Source organism: Xyrauchen texanus, chromosome 24 (genome assembly GCF_025860055.1).
Source record: "Xyrauchen texanus isolate HMW12.3.18 chromosome 24, RBS_HiC_50CHRs, whole genome shotgun sequence".
Lineage (NCBI taxonomy): Eukaryota > Metazoa > Chordata > Actinopteri > Cypriniformes > Catostomidae > Xyrauchen > Xyrauchen texanus.
Genome location: NC_068299.1, coordinates 27,819,013 through 27,837,714, shown reverse-complemented (window position 1 = coordinate 27,837,714; position 18,702 = coordinate 27,819,013). Strand labels below are relative to the sequence as shown.

Here is an 18,702-nt window from a genome sequence, read left to right as displayed (position 1 = left end):
ACTGAGTCTTTGTTCTCTTTCCTCCACTATGTGAAGTTATTTATTTGTTTAAGAGGTTGAGTCACTTGTTTTTCAAATATACCGGTTGGGCATGGACCTTGAACGTGGTTGGCCAATTACCAGCACGTCTCCATGCACCCATTCACTCACATTCCAAAGCTGTTCTGGGGGGGGCAGTCCTGACACACTGTCATACGAGTGTCTGTGCATATTTATTTGTTTGGTTAAAGAATAACATATGAGTGTGTGAGGAATCTTTTAATTTTTTTTGGATCAAATTATGAAAAGACACTACCAAGTGTAAAATGTGTGATGCAAAGGATTGTTAGTTAAGGAGAGGTAACAAACCGAGCCAAACTTTCATATTCTACACACTGCTATTCCTACCCGTATTGATAAAAAGATATTTGAGAAGTTAACATTAACAGTTTAAAATACAGCAGGAATATTAAATGCACAACCAATAAAAGTGCACTTTTGATTTAAAACTTTATCCAAAATCTTCTATGCAACCGTTTACATGTTTAATTTTATTTTTTATATACAACCCCAAATACGGAACATGTTGGGACAATATGAAAATGGCTAATAAAATGACTAATTATAATTGTAAATTAAATTCACCCTTTGCTATATTGCAAGTACCACAACTGCACATGTGTTTTACCTTGTGAATTTCATTGTTTTTTTTAATGTACAGTGATTTCAAATCCAAAAAGTTGGGGACAGTCGAGTGTTTTCCACTGAGAAATATAATTTCTTCTAATAACACTTAAGCATTTGGGCACTGAAGACACAAGTTTAAGTTTAGAAAGGGGAATTTCATCCATTATGTAGGTCTTTAGCTGCACAAATGTACAGGGTCTTCGTTGCCGTACGGTGTGCTTAATAATGCACCACACATTCTCAATTGGAGACCGGTCAGGACTGCAGGCAGGCCAATCTAGCATCCGCACTCTCTGCTTATACAGCCATGCACTTGTAATCCGGTCGGTTTGTGGTTTGAAGTTGTCCTGCTGGAAAAATGCAGGAACATCCCTGGAAAAGACAGTGCTGGATGGCAGTATTTGTTGCTCCAAAATTTGTACATATCTGTCTGCATTCATGGTGTTCTCACAGATGTGCGAGTTACCCAAGCTATGGGCACTGACACACCCCTGGCCCATACAGACACTGGCTTTTGGACCTGACGCTAATAACAGCTTGGATGGTCCTTTTCCTTTTTGGCCCAGAGAACACGATGGCTTTGTTTTTAAAAAAAGTTTTGGAAATGTGGACTCTTCAGACCAAAAAACACAGTTCCATTGTTTTTCTTTCCATCTATGATGAGGCGGAGCCCAGAGAAGTCGGCAGCGCTTCTGGACAGTGTTGCTGTTGGGCTTCTGCTTTGCATAGTAAAGTCTTAACTTGATTCTGTGGATGCAGTGGCGAGTGGTGTTCACTAACTGAAGTTTACTAATGTAATCCCAAGCCCATGTTCATTATATCCATTACAGATGAATGATGATTTTTAAGACAGTGATGTCTGAGGAATCACACCTCATACACATTCAGAAGTGGTTTTTGTCATTCCCTTTACGAACCGAGATTTGACCAGATTCCTTGAATCTTTTAACTATATTGTGCACTGTAGAGGGTGAAATGCCCAAAATCCTTCCAATTTGTCATTGGGGAACATTGTTCTCAAAGTGCTGGATTATTTGCTGAAGCATCTGTTGGCAAATTGACAAGTCTCGAATGAGCCTTGTTCTTGAAGAACTAGGCTGTTTTTGGAGGCTCCTTATATACTTTAACACGATTAACTTACCTGTTTAACATCTGTTTCACATCACCTTGTTATTTCAAATCATCAAATTGTTATTAGTCTTAAATTGCCTGTCTCAACTTTTTTGGAGCGTGTTGCAATCATCTGATTTGAAATTACTTACATTATCAAAAAAACTAATTCACAAGGCAAAAAATAACTGGGGTGCATTCAATATAGCAAAGGGTTGATGTCATTTAAAAATCACTCCTTTTTTCATACTGTCCCAACTTCTTTGGAACTGGGGTTGTATTTTAAAATAACTATTTTCGTAAAAAAAAATATTTTGGTACTAATTTACAATAAGGTTCCATTTGTCAACATGAGTTAACAATGAACAATACTTTTACAACATTTATTAATGTTGCTTAATGTTCATTTTAACATGTAGCCTTTAACTACATTTTTCAAAACAAAAGTTGTGTTTGCTAACATTGGTTAAGCCACCCAGCAGAAAGTCTAATTTGAGCAAGAGAATCTTAAGTATGCTCAGTTTTCCATTGTGAATTATTTTCTGCTTTGTTAGCATACCTCTAAATGAGAAGAATACCATGATTAGCTGTTAGGTTGCAGCATTGTAACCACATCCTATCTCTTTTGCAACAGCAAGTTCCTCTGCTTGTGGCTTTGCTTTTTCTATCCACTGTCTTCCTTTATCTTTAGAACAAGCTTTATTATGTGTGGTCCATCTCCAGCTTTGGACAGACTAATCAAAATAAGTCTTGTCTCAGTGCTTTTTACTAGTTTTACTAGTCTAAAAATATTTTACTACCAAAAGTATACAGATTCTCATTTTGTCGGTTTAGAACTATGTACTATACTATTAAATGTTATATTATTTTTGTTGTTTTAGAACTTTATACTACAGTATACTACTGTGGCGTCTCATATCTAACTGACTTTATGTGATGTGTTTGTGTAAATTCAGTGCAGCAGGAAGTTTGTGGGGGTGATGATGTGTGTGTACTCCCTCAAGTTGTTTAAGTGAACATGAGGAACAGTTGTAAAGCAAAACAGCTGTCTTTTGTGTAAGCACAGGCATTTAAATAGCTCCAACTGATTCTTGAAAGAAGAGTAATTCTGTCTGTCACTTTATCTATCTATCTATCTATCTATCTATCTATCTATCTATCTATCTATCTATCTATCTATCTATCTATCTATCTATCTATCTATCATCAAGACAATATTAATATATCATAAAATTAATTCTGTAGCTGAATCTTTGGTGATGATAGGCATTAAAACAAAATGAGTTGCATTTGTCCTAAGCACTGACTGCACTCAAAACATAATAAAAATAATTAAATGCTTGATACTATGAAATAATATAAAATTATATAAACATAAAAAAACAATAAAACTATTAATATTTTATTTATGAATATGCCATATGTTATTTCGTTAAGCGCTATTTATTAACTGGATTTAATGTAATACGTTGAGCGCCATCTAGAGTAAAAAAACTAAAACGGGCAACGATCAGCTGATCCAAAACCACGTGACCGAATACGGAAATAAATCCGCTGAGTTTGTTCACAATGGCAATATGCATGTTTTGACAGGCTTATTTAGTAAATGTTAGTGTATTTGTTTCCTCAGTTGAGCAGTTCTCCGTCAGTATGTCTCTGTTGTTGTAATTCTTGTGGGCTCTGGCACATATAAATAGTTTAACATCTAGCTGTTACCTCTGTGTTCACGGCATCTTAAATGAGATATGGTGCTGTGCTTTTTAATCCAAACGGTGTGTCCGGTGAGCGCACTGTCCGCTGGCGACAGCCGGATACTGTACTCGCGTGTATTCGGACCAGAGACCGCAGATGGCCGTGACTTCACACCGGAGCACAGACGACTGATGCAGAAAGAGAAACTTCACATGGTAACGAGGTGAGATCAGATCAGAGCTGGAACCATAGACTTCTAATTAATAAAGTTACATAAAACACCACTTCTGAAGCTGTATTGAAGTATGATGGCACACATGACAATTCATTAATGTCACTGGCATGTAATTGCTTTGTATGGTTATGCATTCAGCCACAATTGTTTGAAATTAAGCAATGTTGCGTTCACAATGCGTGTAAATGTAAACTGCTCAGTGGAATTCAAGCGAACTAAACGTAGATGGTCTGAGATCATTTGCGGTGTTCTCAAGGACGGCACCGTTCTTGCAGTTGCAAACTATTTTTAGATGACAGAAACGGTGAGCACTCTGAGAAGCGCCTCAATACACGGAGCATCAACGGCTTTTCTTTTTACTGTTCTTCAAAATATAATCAAGTTTGTTTCTTCAAACGCGCGTGTTTGTGTCTGACAGTATTTCTTGTCACATGTCACTCCAAGACTTTTTATAAGTCGCCCGCCACAGAAATAACCCACCACTGCGAATACATTTACAAGAAAAAGAGAGAACCACTCACACTTGGGCAGGAGCTTTAGCCTAAAAATAAACCATCTGAAACCGAACTTAAACGCCAATAAACTGAAACCTGCTTAAAATGAATAATAGTTCAATGGGACTGAAACAATGCAACTGTAATTACATCTGATGTATATCATTGGGCCTGTTCATGTTGCCATTATTTCTGTGAGAGATACTTCACTGTGGGAATGTGCAACACACTCTCACAGCGAAATCGTCATGATTTGTACTACTTTTCTAAATTTGGCTAATTCGTATGATATCAGCTGCACTCGTTTGAATTCCTACGACTTTCACTACAGCCAATGATGTCGCTGGACATTGTTTCCATCTAATACGGGACAATTACTTCTGTCACACACAACAGCTTCCTATCATTTTTACACACTCTACTGATTGGTTAAGTTTGGGTAAGGGCAAAATATTAATAAGTATGTCCTTAACGCCTCATGCGCGGAACTTGTGCTTCCGGGAATTTGCACATGATTAAGTCGTACAAGTTTATGCAAACAAAGTCGTGCGAGACCATTAGAAATGGCCAACTCGTAAATTCTGTACGATTTTTCATGAGATGGGGTTGGAATGTGTGGCCATGGAACTTGCGTCACCCTCAGACATGTGTGGTGTTCGCTGATACGCACGCGTGTCTCGAAATTCCACTGATCATGCAAGCTATAACAGCAAAATGCAGCGACGGCACACATTTAAATGTTTATCTGTTCTGCTGTTGCTAATAAAATAATAGAATGAATACTTCTTACCCAAGTTACAAGCTAATCAATATAAATATTTTCAAACATTACTTATTTTTTTCTGCAAATCATCCTGTGGGCTGGAGATGACTCCTTTGCGGGCCATATGTTTGACACCCCTGATTTAAGCTCAGTCGACAGCATTTGTGGCATAATGTTGATTACCACAGAATTTAGTTTTGACTTGTCCCTCCTTTTCTTAAAAACAAACAAACAAAGCCAAAATCTTGGTAACAGTGAGGCACTTACAATGGAAGTGAATGGGAGCAATCTGTAAACAAAGTTTCCAAAGTATTACTACAAGATGTAAACAATATGAGTATTGTAATGATTTTAGTCTGATAAAATTGCTTCCTAATCTTTTCGGTGTAAAGTTTTAGCCTTTTTAACTTTACAACATCATTGCCTTTAAGCTACTGTGAAAATGACAATTTAAACAACTTTACAGCCCAACTACTACTAAAAGATTTAACAGTAAGATTAATGTAGCTGCTTTTATAAAATTACAAGCTTCACATTTTACTTGCATTGTATAAGTGCTGTAACCCAGATTTCTACCTTTTTTTTTTTTATAGAAAAGGAGGGATGTCGAAATAAATTTGTGATAATGCCACAAATGCTGTCAATTGAACTTAACTTGTATTAAATCCAGAATATTCTTTTAAAAACATTACTGTGTGCCTGTCTACCCCCTTCTCTGCGCAACCTTTAGTGAGGCCCCGATCATGACCAGAATTACTGCGTTTACTTCTAGTGATATCACACTCCCCTTAGACACTTTTTTTTTTTTTAAACACCTGTTGTGTTCATCTTTTATTTAAAATGAATGACTTTCCGATGGCGTACTGTCTGTTCTCGATTACATGGGCCGATAAGAGGGAGAATAGTGAAATTAGCAAAAGGTGGACTTAAACCTGGTTTGCTCATGCAACTAACCAACTGTCTTACTAACATCACCACATCAGATCTTAGGATGGAAACTGTCAAATTCACAAACGTATTTCTCCCCATCTTTTCTTCAAAGCACATGCAAATGTTTTTTTTTATATAGTTTTGATGGGTTCCATCTGATATTGGCATGCATTATACTAGACTGTGTGCCCGTGCTATTTACACTGATTGAAAAGAATTATTTAAAAAATTTTGAAATGAATTATTTGGCTATACTGAACCTGTGGTTGGGGGCCCCCTGGTGGCAGTGTGGAGGCCTATGCAGCCACAAATGTCGCTTAATAGGCAGGGCCTGCACTCTCTTTCTTTCTTTCTTTCTTTCTTTCTTGAGCCATTTTTGGCCTTTTCATTTTGGCCAGTAATGAACTACCCTATCCTCCTATAACACACTAGCAACCACATAGCAAAGCCCTGACAACCACCCACAACACCCTAGGACCATAACGGTGAGTTGCTCAGTCAAAATAATTTTTTTTTAAGTGAGGGTCCCTTTCCACCATCTTACCACACTTGTTTTTTACTGTAGTAGTTTGGCTGAAACTATTGTTACACTTTTCATTTTTATATGTGTGCATATGGCTAACAGTAACAGTCTGCTTCTCTTTGTCTCTCAGGCAGGTACAGAGTGCTGTGACTTTGAGCAGGGAGGCCTCAGGCAATCTGTGTGTGGAAGCTGTGCTGGGTGAGGAGGCTGTGGCACTGGGTGACTCCGAGAGTGGTGTGTTTTCTCTGGGCAATGCAGAGATGTTTCCAGATCGGAGTGTTGTTCTGTGGCTGGGGGTGCAGTCTCTTGCATTCACTCTGGTCTGCAGACCCCATGAGAATCTTTTGCTTGCAGAGGGAACACTTCGCAACATTGCACGTCACTGCCTAGAGGAACTACGTCTGCTGGGACCTGGTTCTGAGGTGAGCTTTTGCCAGTAGGAGAAACTTTTAAGCCAAGCTTCAATATTACTATTTCTCAAACTTGTTGTTGGGGATTTGAATAATCCACTACCCCTGAGTATTTGCCTCACGACACAGCATTTATGCTACAAACGTGGATGCTTCCTCGAACTGTGTGGCTTGTTGAGAAGAGGTGATGTATATCTTTTTTTAAGCAGTCTTTTCAGACTGGTGAATGATAAAATGGATTAAAAAATCCCATATGCTTGGTATCCCAACATTTAAGTAGGGATTTAGCCATACCTTGGGATATACAGTACATTGGCTCTTTTGACTTTGGCCAGTAAACAACTATGTTATATATTGTTGTGAAATGTTTTTTAAATTTGCCAAACCAACTTAACCAGTGTTTTACTTTCGTCATTGTGCAGATGTAGATTTATGTAGCGTATAGTCTGAAAATTATTGTTTGATATTTATTTTGATATTTGAATGGAACTACTTTGAACCCCAATTATCTTATTAAAAAGCCTTAGTCGAAGCTTTGTTTTGCTTTTACCTGCTGGCCTAAAGTCTGGTTACCATTGAAATGACTACCATGTGCATCTCATTCAACAGGGGACCAGAAGGGGGTTGTAGGGGTTAGCAGAAAACAAAAACAAGAGACAATAAGACTGTATTCTCTGTAACTGCCTTGGAACAATATTTATTGTGATAAGCACTTTACAAATAAGTTTCTCTCAAATAAATAAACTCTTTATGTTGATACAACATTACTCTAATAGTAAAGGTAAGAGCATAAGACAAAATATACACTGTAAACTTATGTACATTTTCTAAATTATAAAAATTCAAAATTATTTTATCAATACTACTTTACAGATAATATTTTAATAATTTGTTCTGGCTTTAGTACAATGACAATATAAAAGTTATTTAATTTTGCTAACATGTTTTCTTTATCACTTAGTATTTTGCTCCCCCAGTAAAAATGATTCTTTAGACATGAAAATATAATGCAGCATTTATATTAGGAAGGGGGTCCATGTGACACATGTGATAGGTCTTTGACACATAATCAATACATTAACAATTCCCAGTCATTTCAGAATACTGCAGGATTTTTATTTTTTTTAGGATTTGAATTATACCCTTTTTCATTGTAATTACTGTATAGTTAGGCAGGGTTCCCAAACCTCTTGGAAAACCTGGAATTTTGCATTGCAGTTTCCAGGCATGGAAAAGTAATAGAAAATTTGAAAAATACCTAAATGTTCTGGAAAGTAATGATTTGTACTGCGAAATATTTTATGTAATAGAACTGTTTGACTGTTGCTAATAAGATTTTTGTTACATGTATGAAAACATGGTAATGATTGTGACTCTGAATAGGAGTCAAATACACATTCGTATTTTTTTTTTCACTTCAACGGTTAACTGTTATAAACAAGTCCTTGTCACATACTCACTCTGCTCATCTGCTGTCATCTCTGCTTTCCCCAACAAAATAGTTTAATAATGAATTGGTACAAAATAATTATTTTTTTTCATTCCCACATTGCTGTTGTGTTAACCACAAAAATAATTTATACACTTTAGACAACGATGACGGTCCACTGATTTATTTATATATATATAAAAAAATGAATTCACACCCGGAGTCTGTAGCATAGTGCTTCGGCCTTCACACCTCAGGATGTGAATTCATTTTCAATAATTCAATGATCGGTGTCTGTTTATACCATTGTTACCACACAGACAGGATCACGGAATCTAGTCATAAAAATGGCATTAGCAATAAAATACAGAATGTTACTGAATCTAACATAACATATTTTAATGAAAATGTATGTTTGAATGCACAAGTAATCAAATTAAAATTGTGATATGTTCTAGTGTGATAATTAAACGCAAAAGTATGTGATTTAATGAAACGAGTATATAATCTGCAAGTGATGAAGACTTCAAAATTAATGTGTGAAGTAGCGTGCTCATACACTGAAAACGCTTCATCATGATCATCACGTGCGCTCTATGTATGTGTAAGATGACAGTGAGTAGGTCTCTGAAGTGGACAGCACATACAGACTATGTATTTATTTAATTAAGTCACAGCTTTACAGGGATTAATAATCACACTGGGCTATGGAGCAAACTGCTTATCTGTTTAAAAACACAGAAACGCTAAAATAAAAGCAAAGAGTTTTTGCTTAAATATTACTCTTGTTGGGCACATAAAATGTCCTGGAAAATTGTGCCTTGAAAAGAGTGGGAGCACTGTTAGGACCAGAGTTGTTGGCAGGCAGTGACCAAGGACACAAATTGAAAGTAGGCAGGTTGCCAAGTTGTTGATTATCTGGCACTACACTTTTATTTTCTCTTTGGCTGACTTAGATGTTATTTTCAGGTATTGCTGAAAAGTGATAGAGTGGATGCCATGTTGCAGAGACTCCTTTCTCATGGTCAGCTCCTTTTCCTCAACCACCGTTTTGCCCTCAGCGTGGAGAAAGAGATAGCAAGCTACGTGAGCAAATGAGTGTTTGTGTGTGTATTGGCACAATTACATTGGCGAGTGTTTGCCACATTTTGAGAGTAATATATAAATTGCCTGTTGATATAAGAGATTCAAGAAATCACTTTCCTCAGGAGGTGCAATGCACAGTCCTGCAGATGTTTAAAAAATAGAAGATCTCACCCACAAAGTGTACTGTTAACCAGTTGTTCCTGTTAACCAGTTGTTCCTGTTAACCAGTTGTTCCCTATGATGATACCAGAGAGCAACAGTGCTAAAACTTCTGATTACACTTTGACAATAGATTAGATGGAAAAGTGTGAGGCATCACACACAAAAAAACTGTAGATATGGTAATATTCAGTAGAGTGTTTCTAAAGGCATAAATAGCCCATTCAAGTGAATGCTGAACTGATTTTGACCTTTACACGTTTGAGAGGAAATCTCTGTTGTGTGTGCAAGAGACCTTGTTTTTCTGCCCTTTGCAGCTGTTTTATTTGCATGCATGTTGTACAGCCTTACAACCCATCCTGTATTACCAGCCCATTAACACTGTGATTCTCCCAGGCAGGATGATTTGCGAGTACCGGGGTAACTTTCCATAGCTGATCATTTTATAAATTTATTATAAAATTGTTAATATAAGGCTGAATTTATATGAACTCTGACCGAATGTTTCAAAATAAAACCTGTATGTATGTATGTTTATATAGCTCTCCACTAGAGGGCAGTGTTGCATTTTTATTGTTTGTTGCATGTTGTGTTTCAGTGAATTGCATAGCAATCAGAATAATCCTAACACTTATCTAAAATAATTAAATGGATCACAGCAGTGTGCCTGCCAACAGATCTGAGATGGCTGATTGACAAGGCTGTATGAAGCTATCATATCAAGGCCAACAGAGCGATCACTCAAATCCATATTTATCCTGTTGTCTCTAGTTTAATCATGTCGAGTTACCCCTGTCCCCATGCTGCACTTGAAATGAAGGAAGGTTGAGGATGAAGCCCACTTACAGTAAGTGTGAGGTCAGTAAGTGAAACACAAGTATTGTGGTTCAATATGTTGACTGGTAAGTGTGAAATGGTTTCCTGTTCAAGAGTTTCTCGTGTCATCTGTCTTACAGACAGTGTTGTTGGTATTCTGCCTGCATCAAGTAAGACAAGAGCCCTGTTATGGCTGTATTTCCATAGCTGTGAAGAGCTGTTGAGTGACACTCAAATTAAATGCACCTATAGCACATTAACATGGCACAAAATGACAAGTCTATGCAGTCAGATATAACTCAAATTTATTTATATTTTTTTCCCTTTGATAAAAGCTTCTTGGCAAATCCTGCATTACATTGTGACTGTATCACAAAACAATCTGTGCTTTAATGTTAAGATGAGGGATCCTGGTAAATATGTAGTCTTAATGGACTGGGAAGTTTTGAATTCTGCAGTTTCTAAATTCTTATTTCTGAAAGATCTTAAAAATGTGCATTTCTTATGGTATGAATCCTGTAATGGCAAAAACTATCCACCTCATTCCTGAACGCCAAGTGTTCCCTGATTCATAACAGAAGAATATTTTTGATTTCTGGTCTCTAGTGTTTTAACTGTCAGCGGTGCAAATTTTAGCGGATAATGTGATGAGCATATTAAATGTTTGAAAATGTCCAAATAAAAAACAAACCTCCGTAATAAAGGTTAAAGGAGTGAGTAGATGACATGAAGCAATAGTCAAGGTTTGTTACGTTGAAATTATCTAATAACTAAATTCTTTGTTGTTATGACAGCCAACAACTGCACAAATTTAGTCTTTACTCATTTTCACTCCTACTAACACTTACACGGATGAGCCAAATCATTATGACCACTGGCCTAATATGCTGTTGGTTCTCCACATGCTGCCAAAACAGCGCTGACCCGCCAAGGCATGGGCTTTACAAAACTCCTAAAAGGTGTCCTATTGTATCTTGCACCAAGACGTTTGCAGCAGATTGTTAAATTCCTGTAAGTTGCGAGGTGGAGCCGCGCTGTGGATCGGACTTGTTGGTCCTGCACATCCCACTGATGCTCAGATTGAGCAGATTGATTAAACCATTCCTGAACAAAGTGTGCAGAGAAGCAGGGTGCATTATCCTGCTGAAAGAGGCCACTGCCAACAGTGAATACCATTGAAGAGGTGTACCTGGTCCACAGCAATGTTTCAGTGGCAGGTGTAAAATTGACATCCACATGAAGAGGCCCAAGGTTTCCCTGCAGAACATTGCCCAGAGAATCACACTCCTTGTCGTCTTTCCACAGTGCATCCTGGTGCCATCACTTCCCAATGTAAATGGCGCACACATAGACGTCCACATGTTGTAAATTAAAACGAGACTCATCGGACCAGACGACCTTCTTCCACTGCTCCAAGGTCCAGTTCTGGTGCTCAATTAAAAAAAAAATTGTGTATAGGACAATGGTAACAGGGTGGATACACTACCCAGTTTCAAGATGTCTCTTTTCTATTAGGCCTGTTTTGAAGAGTGAAAAATTGTGTTTAGATCTGGGTTCACAGACAGTGATGAGGCATTGACCTGAATTAAATTGTGCTGAGATTTTTGGAGAATTAGTTGCTAAATTGTCAGGATTAGGTCACTGTATTAGTTGAATTACAAATAAAAGATAAATGCAATATGATTGTTATTGTTTTAGCTATTTTTGAAGCAATTTAAATATGTTAAGGTGCATACATTTAATGAGACTTTGATACAACTTTTTAAATAAATGAATAGTTTTGCCATGGATTCCATTGGAAACGGTGAAACCTTACATGGAACTGGAACATGGATTTACTTTGGCCACATGTAGGCATGTGCATATAGACATACTATTGCTGGTTCTTCTCACAAACAAATCAGCATTATCATTTCAAGAGAGTAAATGCAAGACAATTTATCCTTTATGGTTACTCCATAAAGGTTGTTTAAAATTCTACAAAATATTTTATGCCTTATCCACACCAACACATTCATCACAAGAGGTAGTTTCAAAAAGTGTTGAAATGTATGGAGAAAAACACAAACGCAATTACTGCAGAAATCATAGTGTTTCTTGGTGCATTTAGATCCAGTTCAGCTGTGAAATCCATTATTCAGCTGTCTGATGATTCTGTCCTAAATTGAGGAATATCCTCTCAGAGGTTTAATGAAAGCCTTAAGTAATCACATTATGTTGGTTCTGTTTGTGCTGATTCTCCGATCTAAATGTAGGATGTTATTACTAGCTGTATCTTTTACCCTGCCACAATAAGGGACCGATTTTATGTGGAAATCATTGACAGGAGGTCAATGTTTTTCTGTAAAAAGCGTTGCTTTCTGAATGTCCAAACTGCCTTCCGGCAAGTACAGTTGTCGCGCATGCGTAACAGCATTAAGCCCAAAACTGCATTACTTGCTACTTTGAATGGATGTGACGTGAACAGCACACCAATTTTCTGAAACATTTGAGTAGTAATTGCATGAATTAGTCCAAAACCTATAAATAAACCTAACCATAACATTACTAGAACCAAAACAGCATTCATTCACGTACTTGTTTGCAAATATTGTTTAGAACTTTCCTGTTGGCTCCTGCTGGTAGATGGTGAAACTACACCTTGTGATGACAAAAAGCAACTAATCCTTGATCTATTGACAGCACTTCAAAAGTAGCCTATGACTAAATAAAATGTTTTCCAATATAGATTTAAATCGCAATTATTTCAGTAATTTTATAGCTCTTTTGTCCCCTGTGACATTATTTTAAAGGCCTTATGAAAAGGACTTATATTTTCCCCTATTTGTTGCCATTGATGAGTGATCACTCGCGTGATACCCAATCTCGGAATTGAGCGCCCTTAAACAAAGATGGCTGCCTCTTGATCTCATACTAGGAACACTAGCCGGAGATCAAAAGAATGTGACATAGGTACAGTGCAGGTGATTTTCGGGGCATGAACCTTTTCCGCAGAGTGGCACTTGTCTGAAATTCATCACATCGGGTATCGATTTGAGTAAAAAAAAAAATCTGGATCAAACAAACTGATTTGCGGAGTGAAGTTAATGATAAAATCCATTCATGAGAACTTTATAAAACTGTATCTTCAATGTTAAATTACATTAATTTGTTTTATATCTGACTAGTTTTAATTCACATTGTGCTCTGTACCCCCACTGTAAAATTACTTTTAATGCATGTCCTGTTGAGGCTTATTACTTTATTATCTCTAATTCAATATTTGTTTATAATCCAAAGCATAACCAAGTATGGATGTGTCCTGTTTTAAAGTGCACATAATCACAAGGATAAAAACTTAATGTTATTGTGCATTATAATTCAGTACTTGATCTGATAGTATGGCCCTCTCTATAAATGTTTCTTAGATATCCTGGGTTGAATTACAGTCCAAGATTAGTCTAACTTAAATTCTATGGACAGAACCTGCACCTAGGAAACAAACCTTTAGTGTCCTGAAGGATCACTATCACTATTATGAGGTTCTCTAGCCTGTTTCTCATTTACTTGTATCAGTAAATGACTCAGAGACGCTTCCTCTGGCATTTTCTACTTTTTCAACTCTTACAAAGCATTCTTCTGAAAGGTAGGGATTTGTTTTTACTGCCTAACATACTTTTATCTCCTTTATGACTTGTTTAGTGCTGTAGAATAATGAAAGACAATATTCAACATTCATGAACAATCAAAGGCATGCAGTCAGACTGTGTTTGAGGTTCTGACTGTCAGTCTGGGTCCAATTCTACACTTAACACGCTGAAATAAATTTTGAGAGTAACTCAATTATGACTCATTTAGACTCATATTCCTGAAGAATGTGGGTGTCTTTGAATGCTTCCACTGACCATTTTTTTTTATCAATGAAAGCCAAGGAGGGTTTTAGAGAGACATTAGTGAAACATTTGTAGAGAAGTTAAAAGAGAGAGAATAAAAGACTCTGATGTCTGATCTTCCCACCTACACTACATTCCAGGTTTACCAGTTTTTGTATGGAGCTTTTCCCCTCTACTGTACAGCAGGGCTTTCCTTTCAGAAAGAAGACAAAAATTAAGCATTTAATTCTTTAAAACTAAAAGATTAAGAGGTCTTTGTACAGAAATAAGGGCTGTGCTGCTCATACTGGCAACATGGGTTCGAGTCCAGTTTGTCATGTGCCAATCCCATTCTCCTATCTTCTCTGCATGATTTGTTATCCTCTAATATGATTACTATTAATAAAAATTACAATAAGCAGAAGCAAGAAAAAAAACTGTGATAATGTATGAATACTTAGAACTGTGAGAATAGTTTATTGAACTCACAGCTGTACAGGAATAAAGTGAAGAACACATTAGAACTTCTCATGTCTTTTTCTCTCTCAAATATATACACATGTTTTGAATGTATACTATGTTTTCAAGATGTTAGTGATGTTATTATGCATTCTTCTGTCTCCTCCATAGATTTTCTTTTTGAACAAAATATATTCCCATAGTATTTTTCTTCTCTTTATCTCTTGTTCACCATCACTTTGGAATTATGTATGCAGAGGCATGAACCAGCACAATAAATGTTTTATGAATTAACTTGCCTTGCAATCTTCTCACCTTGATGATCACACAATGCATTGCCTTTTATTTTATATATACAAAATATCATTGCTAATTAAAAAGACCATATCTGGACTGACGATGCCATTTATCATTTAAAAGTTATTTCAAAAACCTGTGCAACAACTGTCCACAGTACAATGCAAGTGGATGGAGAGAGTGAGTCTAGAATATCTGCTTTGTTGCATGAGTGGACAGAGCTTTGATGAGATTGTTGACCAGTCAAAAAGTGCAAGTGAAAAAAAAGTGTTTTTTTTCTGCAGAGTAAATCTTTCTAAAATCTTTGAAGGATACAAACTTTTTTTAGTTTCTCTGTATTAGTGAGGACGTTTAAAAACAAACAAAAAAAACAATGTGGCACTCACAAATATAATGAGACACACACACACGTTGGCTTTCCATGTTTTATGGGGACTTTCCATAGACATAATGGTTTTTATACTGTACAAAATATATATTCTATCCCCTAACCCTCACAGAAAACTTTCAGCATTTTTACATTTTCAACAAACACAATTTAGGATGATTTATAAGCTGTTTTCCTCATGGGGACTGACAAAATATCCCCACAAAGTCAAACATTTTGAGTTTTACTATCCTTATGGGGCCACAAAGTGATAAATACATGCACACACACACACACACACTTTACATTTTAGTGCTCATAACCCTGTTTACTTCCATAATTGGACATAATGAAAATGGATATTTAACAAGAACAAAATGTATGGTGGGGCTAAATTTTATCCACATGGAATCGATTGGATTTTGAAAAGTGGCTGTTACATACCCGAATGGAGTCAGTGATTGAAGTAAAGGAATTGAAAAGAGCTGTAGAGCAAGGTGTTTCACAGACATGCACTGACAAATTGTGCACAAAAAAGACCAGTCCATTAACAAAGTAAATAGGGTACATTTTTATGTAATTTTGACCTTAAAGGGACAGTTCACCCAAAAATGAGCATTCTCATAATTTACTCACCCCACATGCCATTCCAGATGTGTATGACTTTCTTTCTTCTGCAGAACACAAATAATATTTAGAAGATGATTTCAGCTCTGTAGGTTCATACAATGCAAGTGAATGGTGACCATGAACTTTGAAGCTCCAAAAAGTACGTAAAGGCATCATGAAATTAATCTATATGACTCCAGTGATTAAGGCCATGTCTTCATAAGTGATATGGTAGGTGTGTGAGAAACAGTTAAATATTTAAGTAATTTTTTGCTAGAAATTCTTCTCCCTACCCAGTAAGGGGTGATATGCATGAAGAATGTGAATCACCAAAAACAAAAGATGAAGAATGTGAATGTTATAGTGGAGATTCACTGAGTAGGTAGGAGAATTTAAATAAAATAAAAAAGACTTGTGGATTACTTTAATGCTGATTTATGTGATTTTTGGAGCTTCAAATATCTGGCACCCATTCACTTGCATTGAATGTACCAAAAGAGCTGAAATATTCCTCTAAAAATCTTGAGTTCAGCAGATGAAAGAAAGTAATACACATCTGGGATGGCATAAGGGTGAGTAAATGATGACAGAATTTTCATTTTTGTGTGAACTATCCCTTTCAAGAGGCTTTGAACTTGAATGTAGAACATTACTGGGCGGAAAGAGGGTTGTAACTATCTGTGTGTGTGTGTGAGTTTGGAATGAATGACTCATCAATTTACACCAGTGTCTCAAAAATTTACAATGCAATCTTGATTACCATCACTTCTCTAGTAGTGTTTTCTATTGCTGGTTAAGGAAGGATAAGCATTTGGATTTTGTTTAAAGCAAACCTAAGTAATTCTTCTGATTTTTGCTGGGAGTTTTTTGTTCAGTTTTTGAAGCAGTTGTGTTCCTCAGAGGCTATCTGTTATATTTACTATAGAGAGGATGTTCTCACAACTCAGGATGACATCATTAGGGGACACAGGCATACTGATTATACACCCCTTTGTACATCATGTCTCCATTGTCATCCCTCTTATCCATCAAGATCAAGAGGGAGAGACAGATATTTCTCACTAGACTCAAACAGAATGCTCCTTTAGATGAAGATGGAGGGCTTGATCCTTACTCCAAGTTAGTTTTTTGCTCACTAGGGTGAAGAGGGGAGAGAATGCATTTCTGAGGCTATGTTTGGAATAGCATACCATCCTACATGTATATTATAAAAAACAATCTGTATTATAGGGTACCCGGATGAAATACATTTGTCTAAATGAGCCGTATGCAACACTCCCCCATGATGATAAAAAGGAAATCTGAGGTAGCTTCACAATTTCCAAGATTATGTTAAGGTCTAGTCATCGTATCCACTGATTTGGACTGGTTGCTTTTTTGGGGAGCGTCTGAGGTTTTTAAATTCTGTTTATGTGTAATAAAGTTACGCAACCCATAATACAACTATAAACTTGATTTTGGTTTGACATTTGGTTTGAGTGAAACAAAATTTGTTGTATTCCACTCAAGAACTTTACGATCTATATGATGTTTTCAAATACTGTAAAGTGTACAGTAAATAATCAAATTTCGTAAATTATAAAAACAAAATACTTCTAATTTGTCAGCAAATTAAAAAGCACTTTTTAAGGGTTATAATGCCTGTATTAATTGTAAAGTTCATTTCCGGTTAGGCTTTCGGATGAGTGCGCCGGCTCGTCCCAGGGCGAGTTCAACCTCTCATTCGGTGCCCGTGAAGGCAGTGGGCTCTCAAGCACAGCCTCGGAGAGCGGGCTTGTCCTGTCTGACGTGGAAACCTCCGCTGGGTTTACCTCCTTGGGTGTGGTCGCCCAGTCACAGGTGGATGCTGAAATGATGAACATGCTTTCCCAGGCTGCCGCGAGTATCGGGGTAGAGTGGAACCCTCCGCTCTCCCCTGAACCCTCGTGGCTTGTTGATTGGTATCTGGGCTTGCGGCGCTGCTCACAGTCACGCCCCGTCCCTGTGCCTTTCTTCCCAGAAGTGCACAAGGAGCTGATGAGTTCATGGGAGACACTTTTCACTGCCCGGTCCCGATCTCTTGTCCCGGGATTGATGCAGGAGCTGCATCGACCAACAAATATCACGGCAAAGTCCACACTGTTGGTCCAGGAGTGCCATCTATGGCTTAACCTGGTCAAGATGCACGGGGCCGACAAGCCACGCTTCTTGCCTTTTCGGCAACACTGTTGAGGACTTTGCCCAGTAGATCTTGGCAGTGAAGCAGCAGACGGAGACCATCCTGCCCAGAAAGTGGCATGGTTCAAGACCCCGCACTCCATCTGCTCGTCGCCAAGGGCGTCTTCCTGTGGCGGTTGCACCGGCTCCACCTCGGCCCGCCCCAGCGTCAAGCCCCCCGCAGGAAGCAGACGCCACCCGTCTCACAGCTGGCTGCCGAGTGGTCCAATAAGGAGCCACTAAAATTACTTGTTCCTCATCCTACCTGACCTTGCACAGCACCTGTGCAAGTAGACTCACTGGGGAAACACGTATTTGCATAGCCCCCGGGGCCAGCTGTGTGCCAGCGCATCTTTCCCGAGGAGAGCCTCCGACAGGGAGTACCAGAGCGGGCAGTGGGAGTTTTCCTGGGAAGCAAACGGGTCTACCTGTGCTTCGCCGCATTGGTCCCAAATCAGCTGGACCACCTGGGGGTCTGAGCGTGACCTGTCGCGACAGCGTGTTCGCTGCCTTGTTGAGGCTGCCCTGGATATGAGTGACCTCAGTCGCTGCTGACTCCAAAGGACATGGCAGGCGAGTTGTGACATATTACAAGAGTGCATGCCACCTT

General features: G+C 37.9%; 1 protein-coding gene across 1 annotated transcript; it reads left to right on the top strand.

Moving 5' to 3' along the window:
- Positions 1–3,315: 3,315 nt before the first annotated feature.
- Positions 3,316–11,719, top strand: LOC127618059 (AP-5 complex subunit sigma-1-like). Its single transcript, XM_052090292.1, has 3 exons — positions 3,316–3,691; positions 6,544–6,835; positions 9,222–11,719. The coding sequence occupies exons 1-3, from the start codon at positions 3,522–3,524 to the stop codon at positions 9,348–9,350; spliced, it is 591 nt and encodes a 196-aa protein (XP_051946252.1). The 5' UTR covers positions 3,316–3,521; the 3' UTR covers positions 9,351–11,719.
- The last annotated feature ends 6,983 nt before the right edge of the window (positions 11,720–18,702 follow it).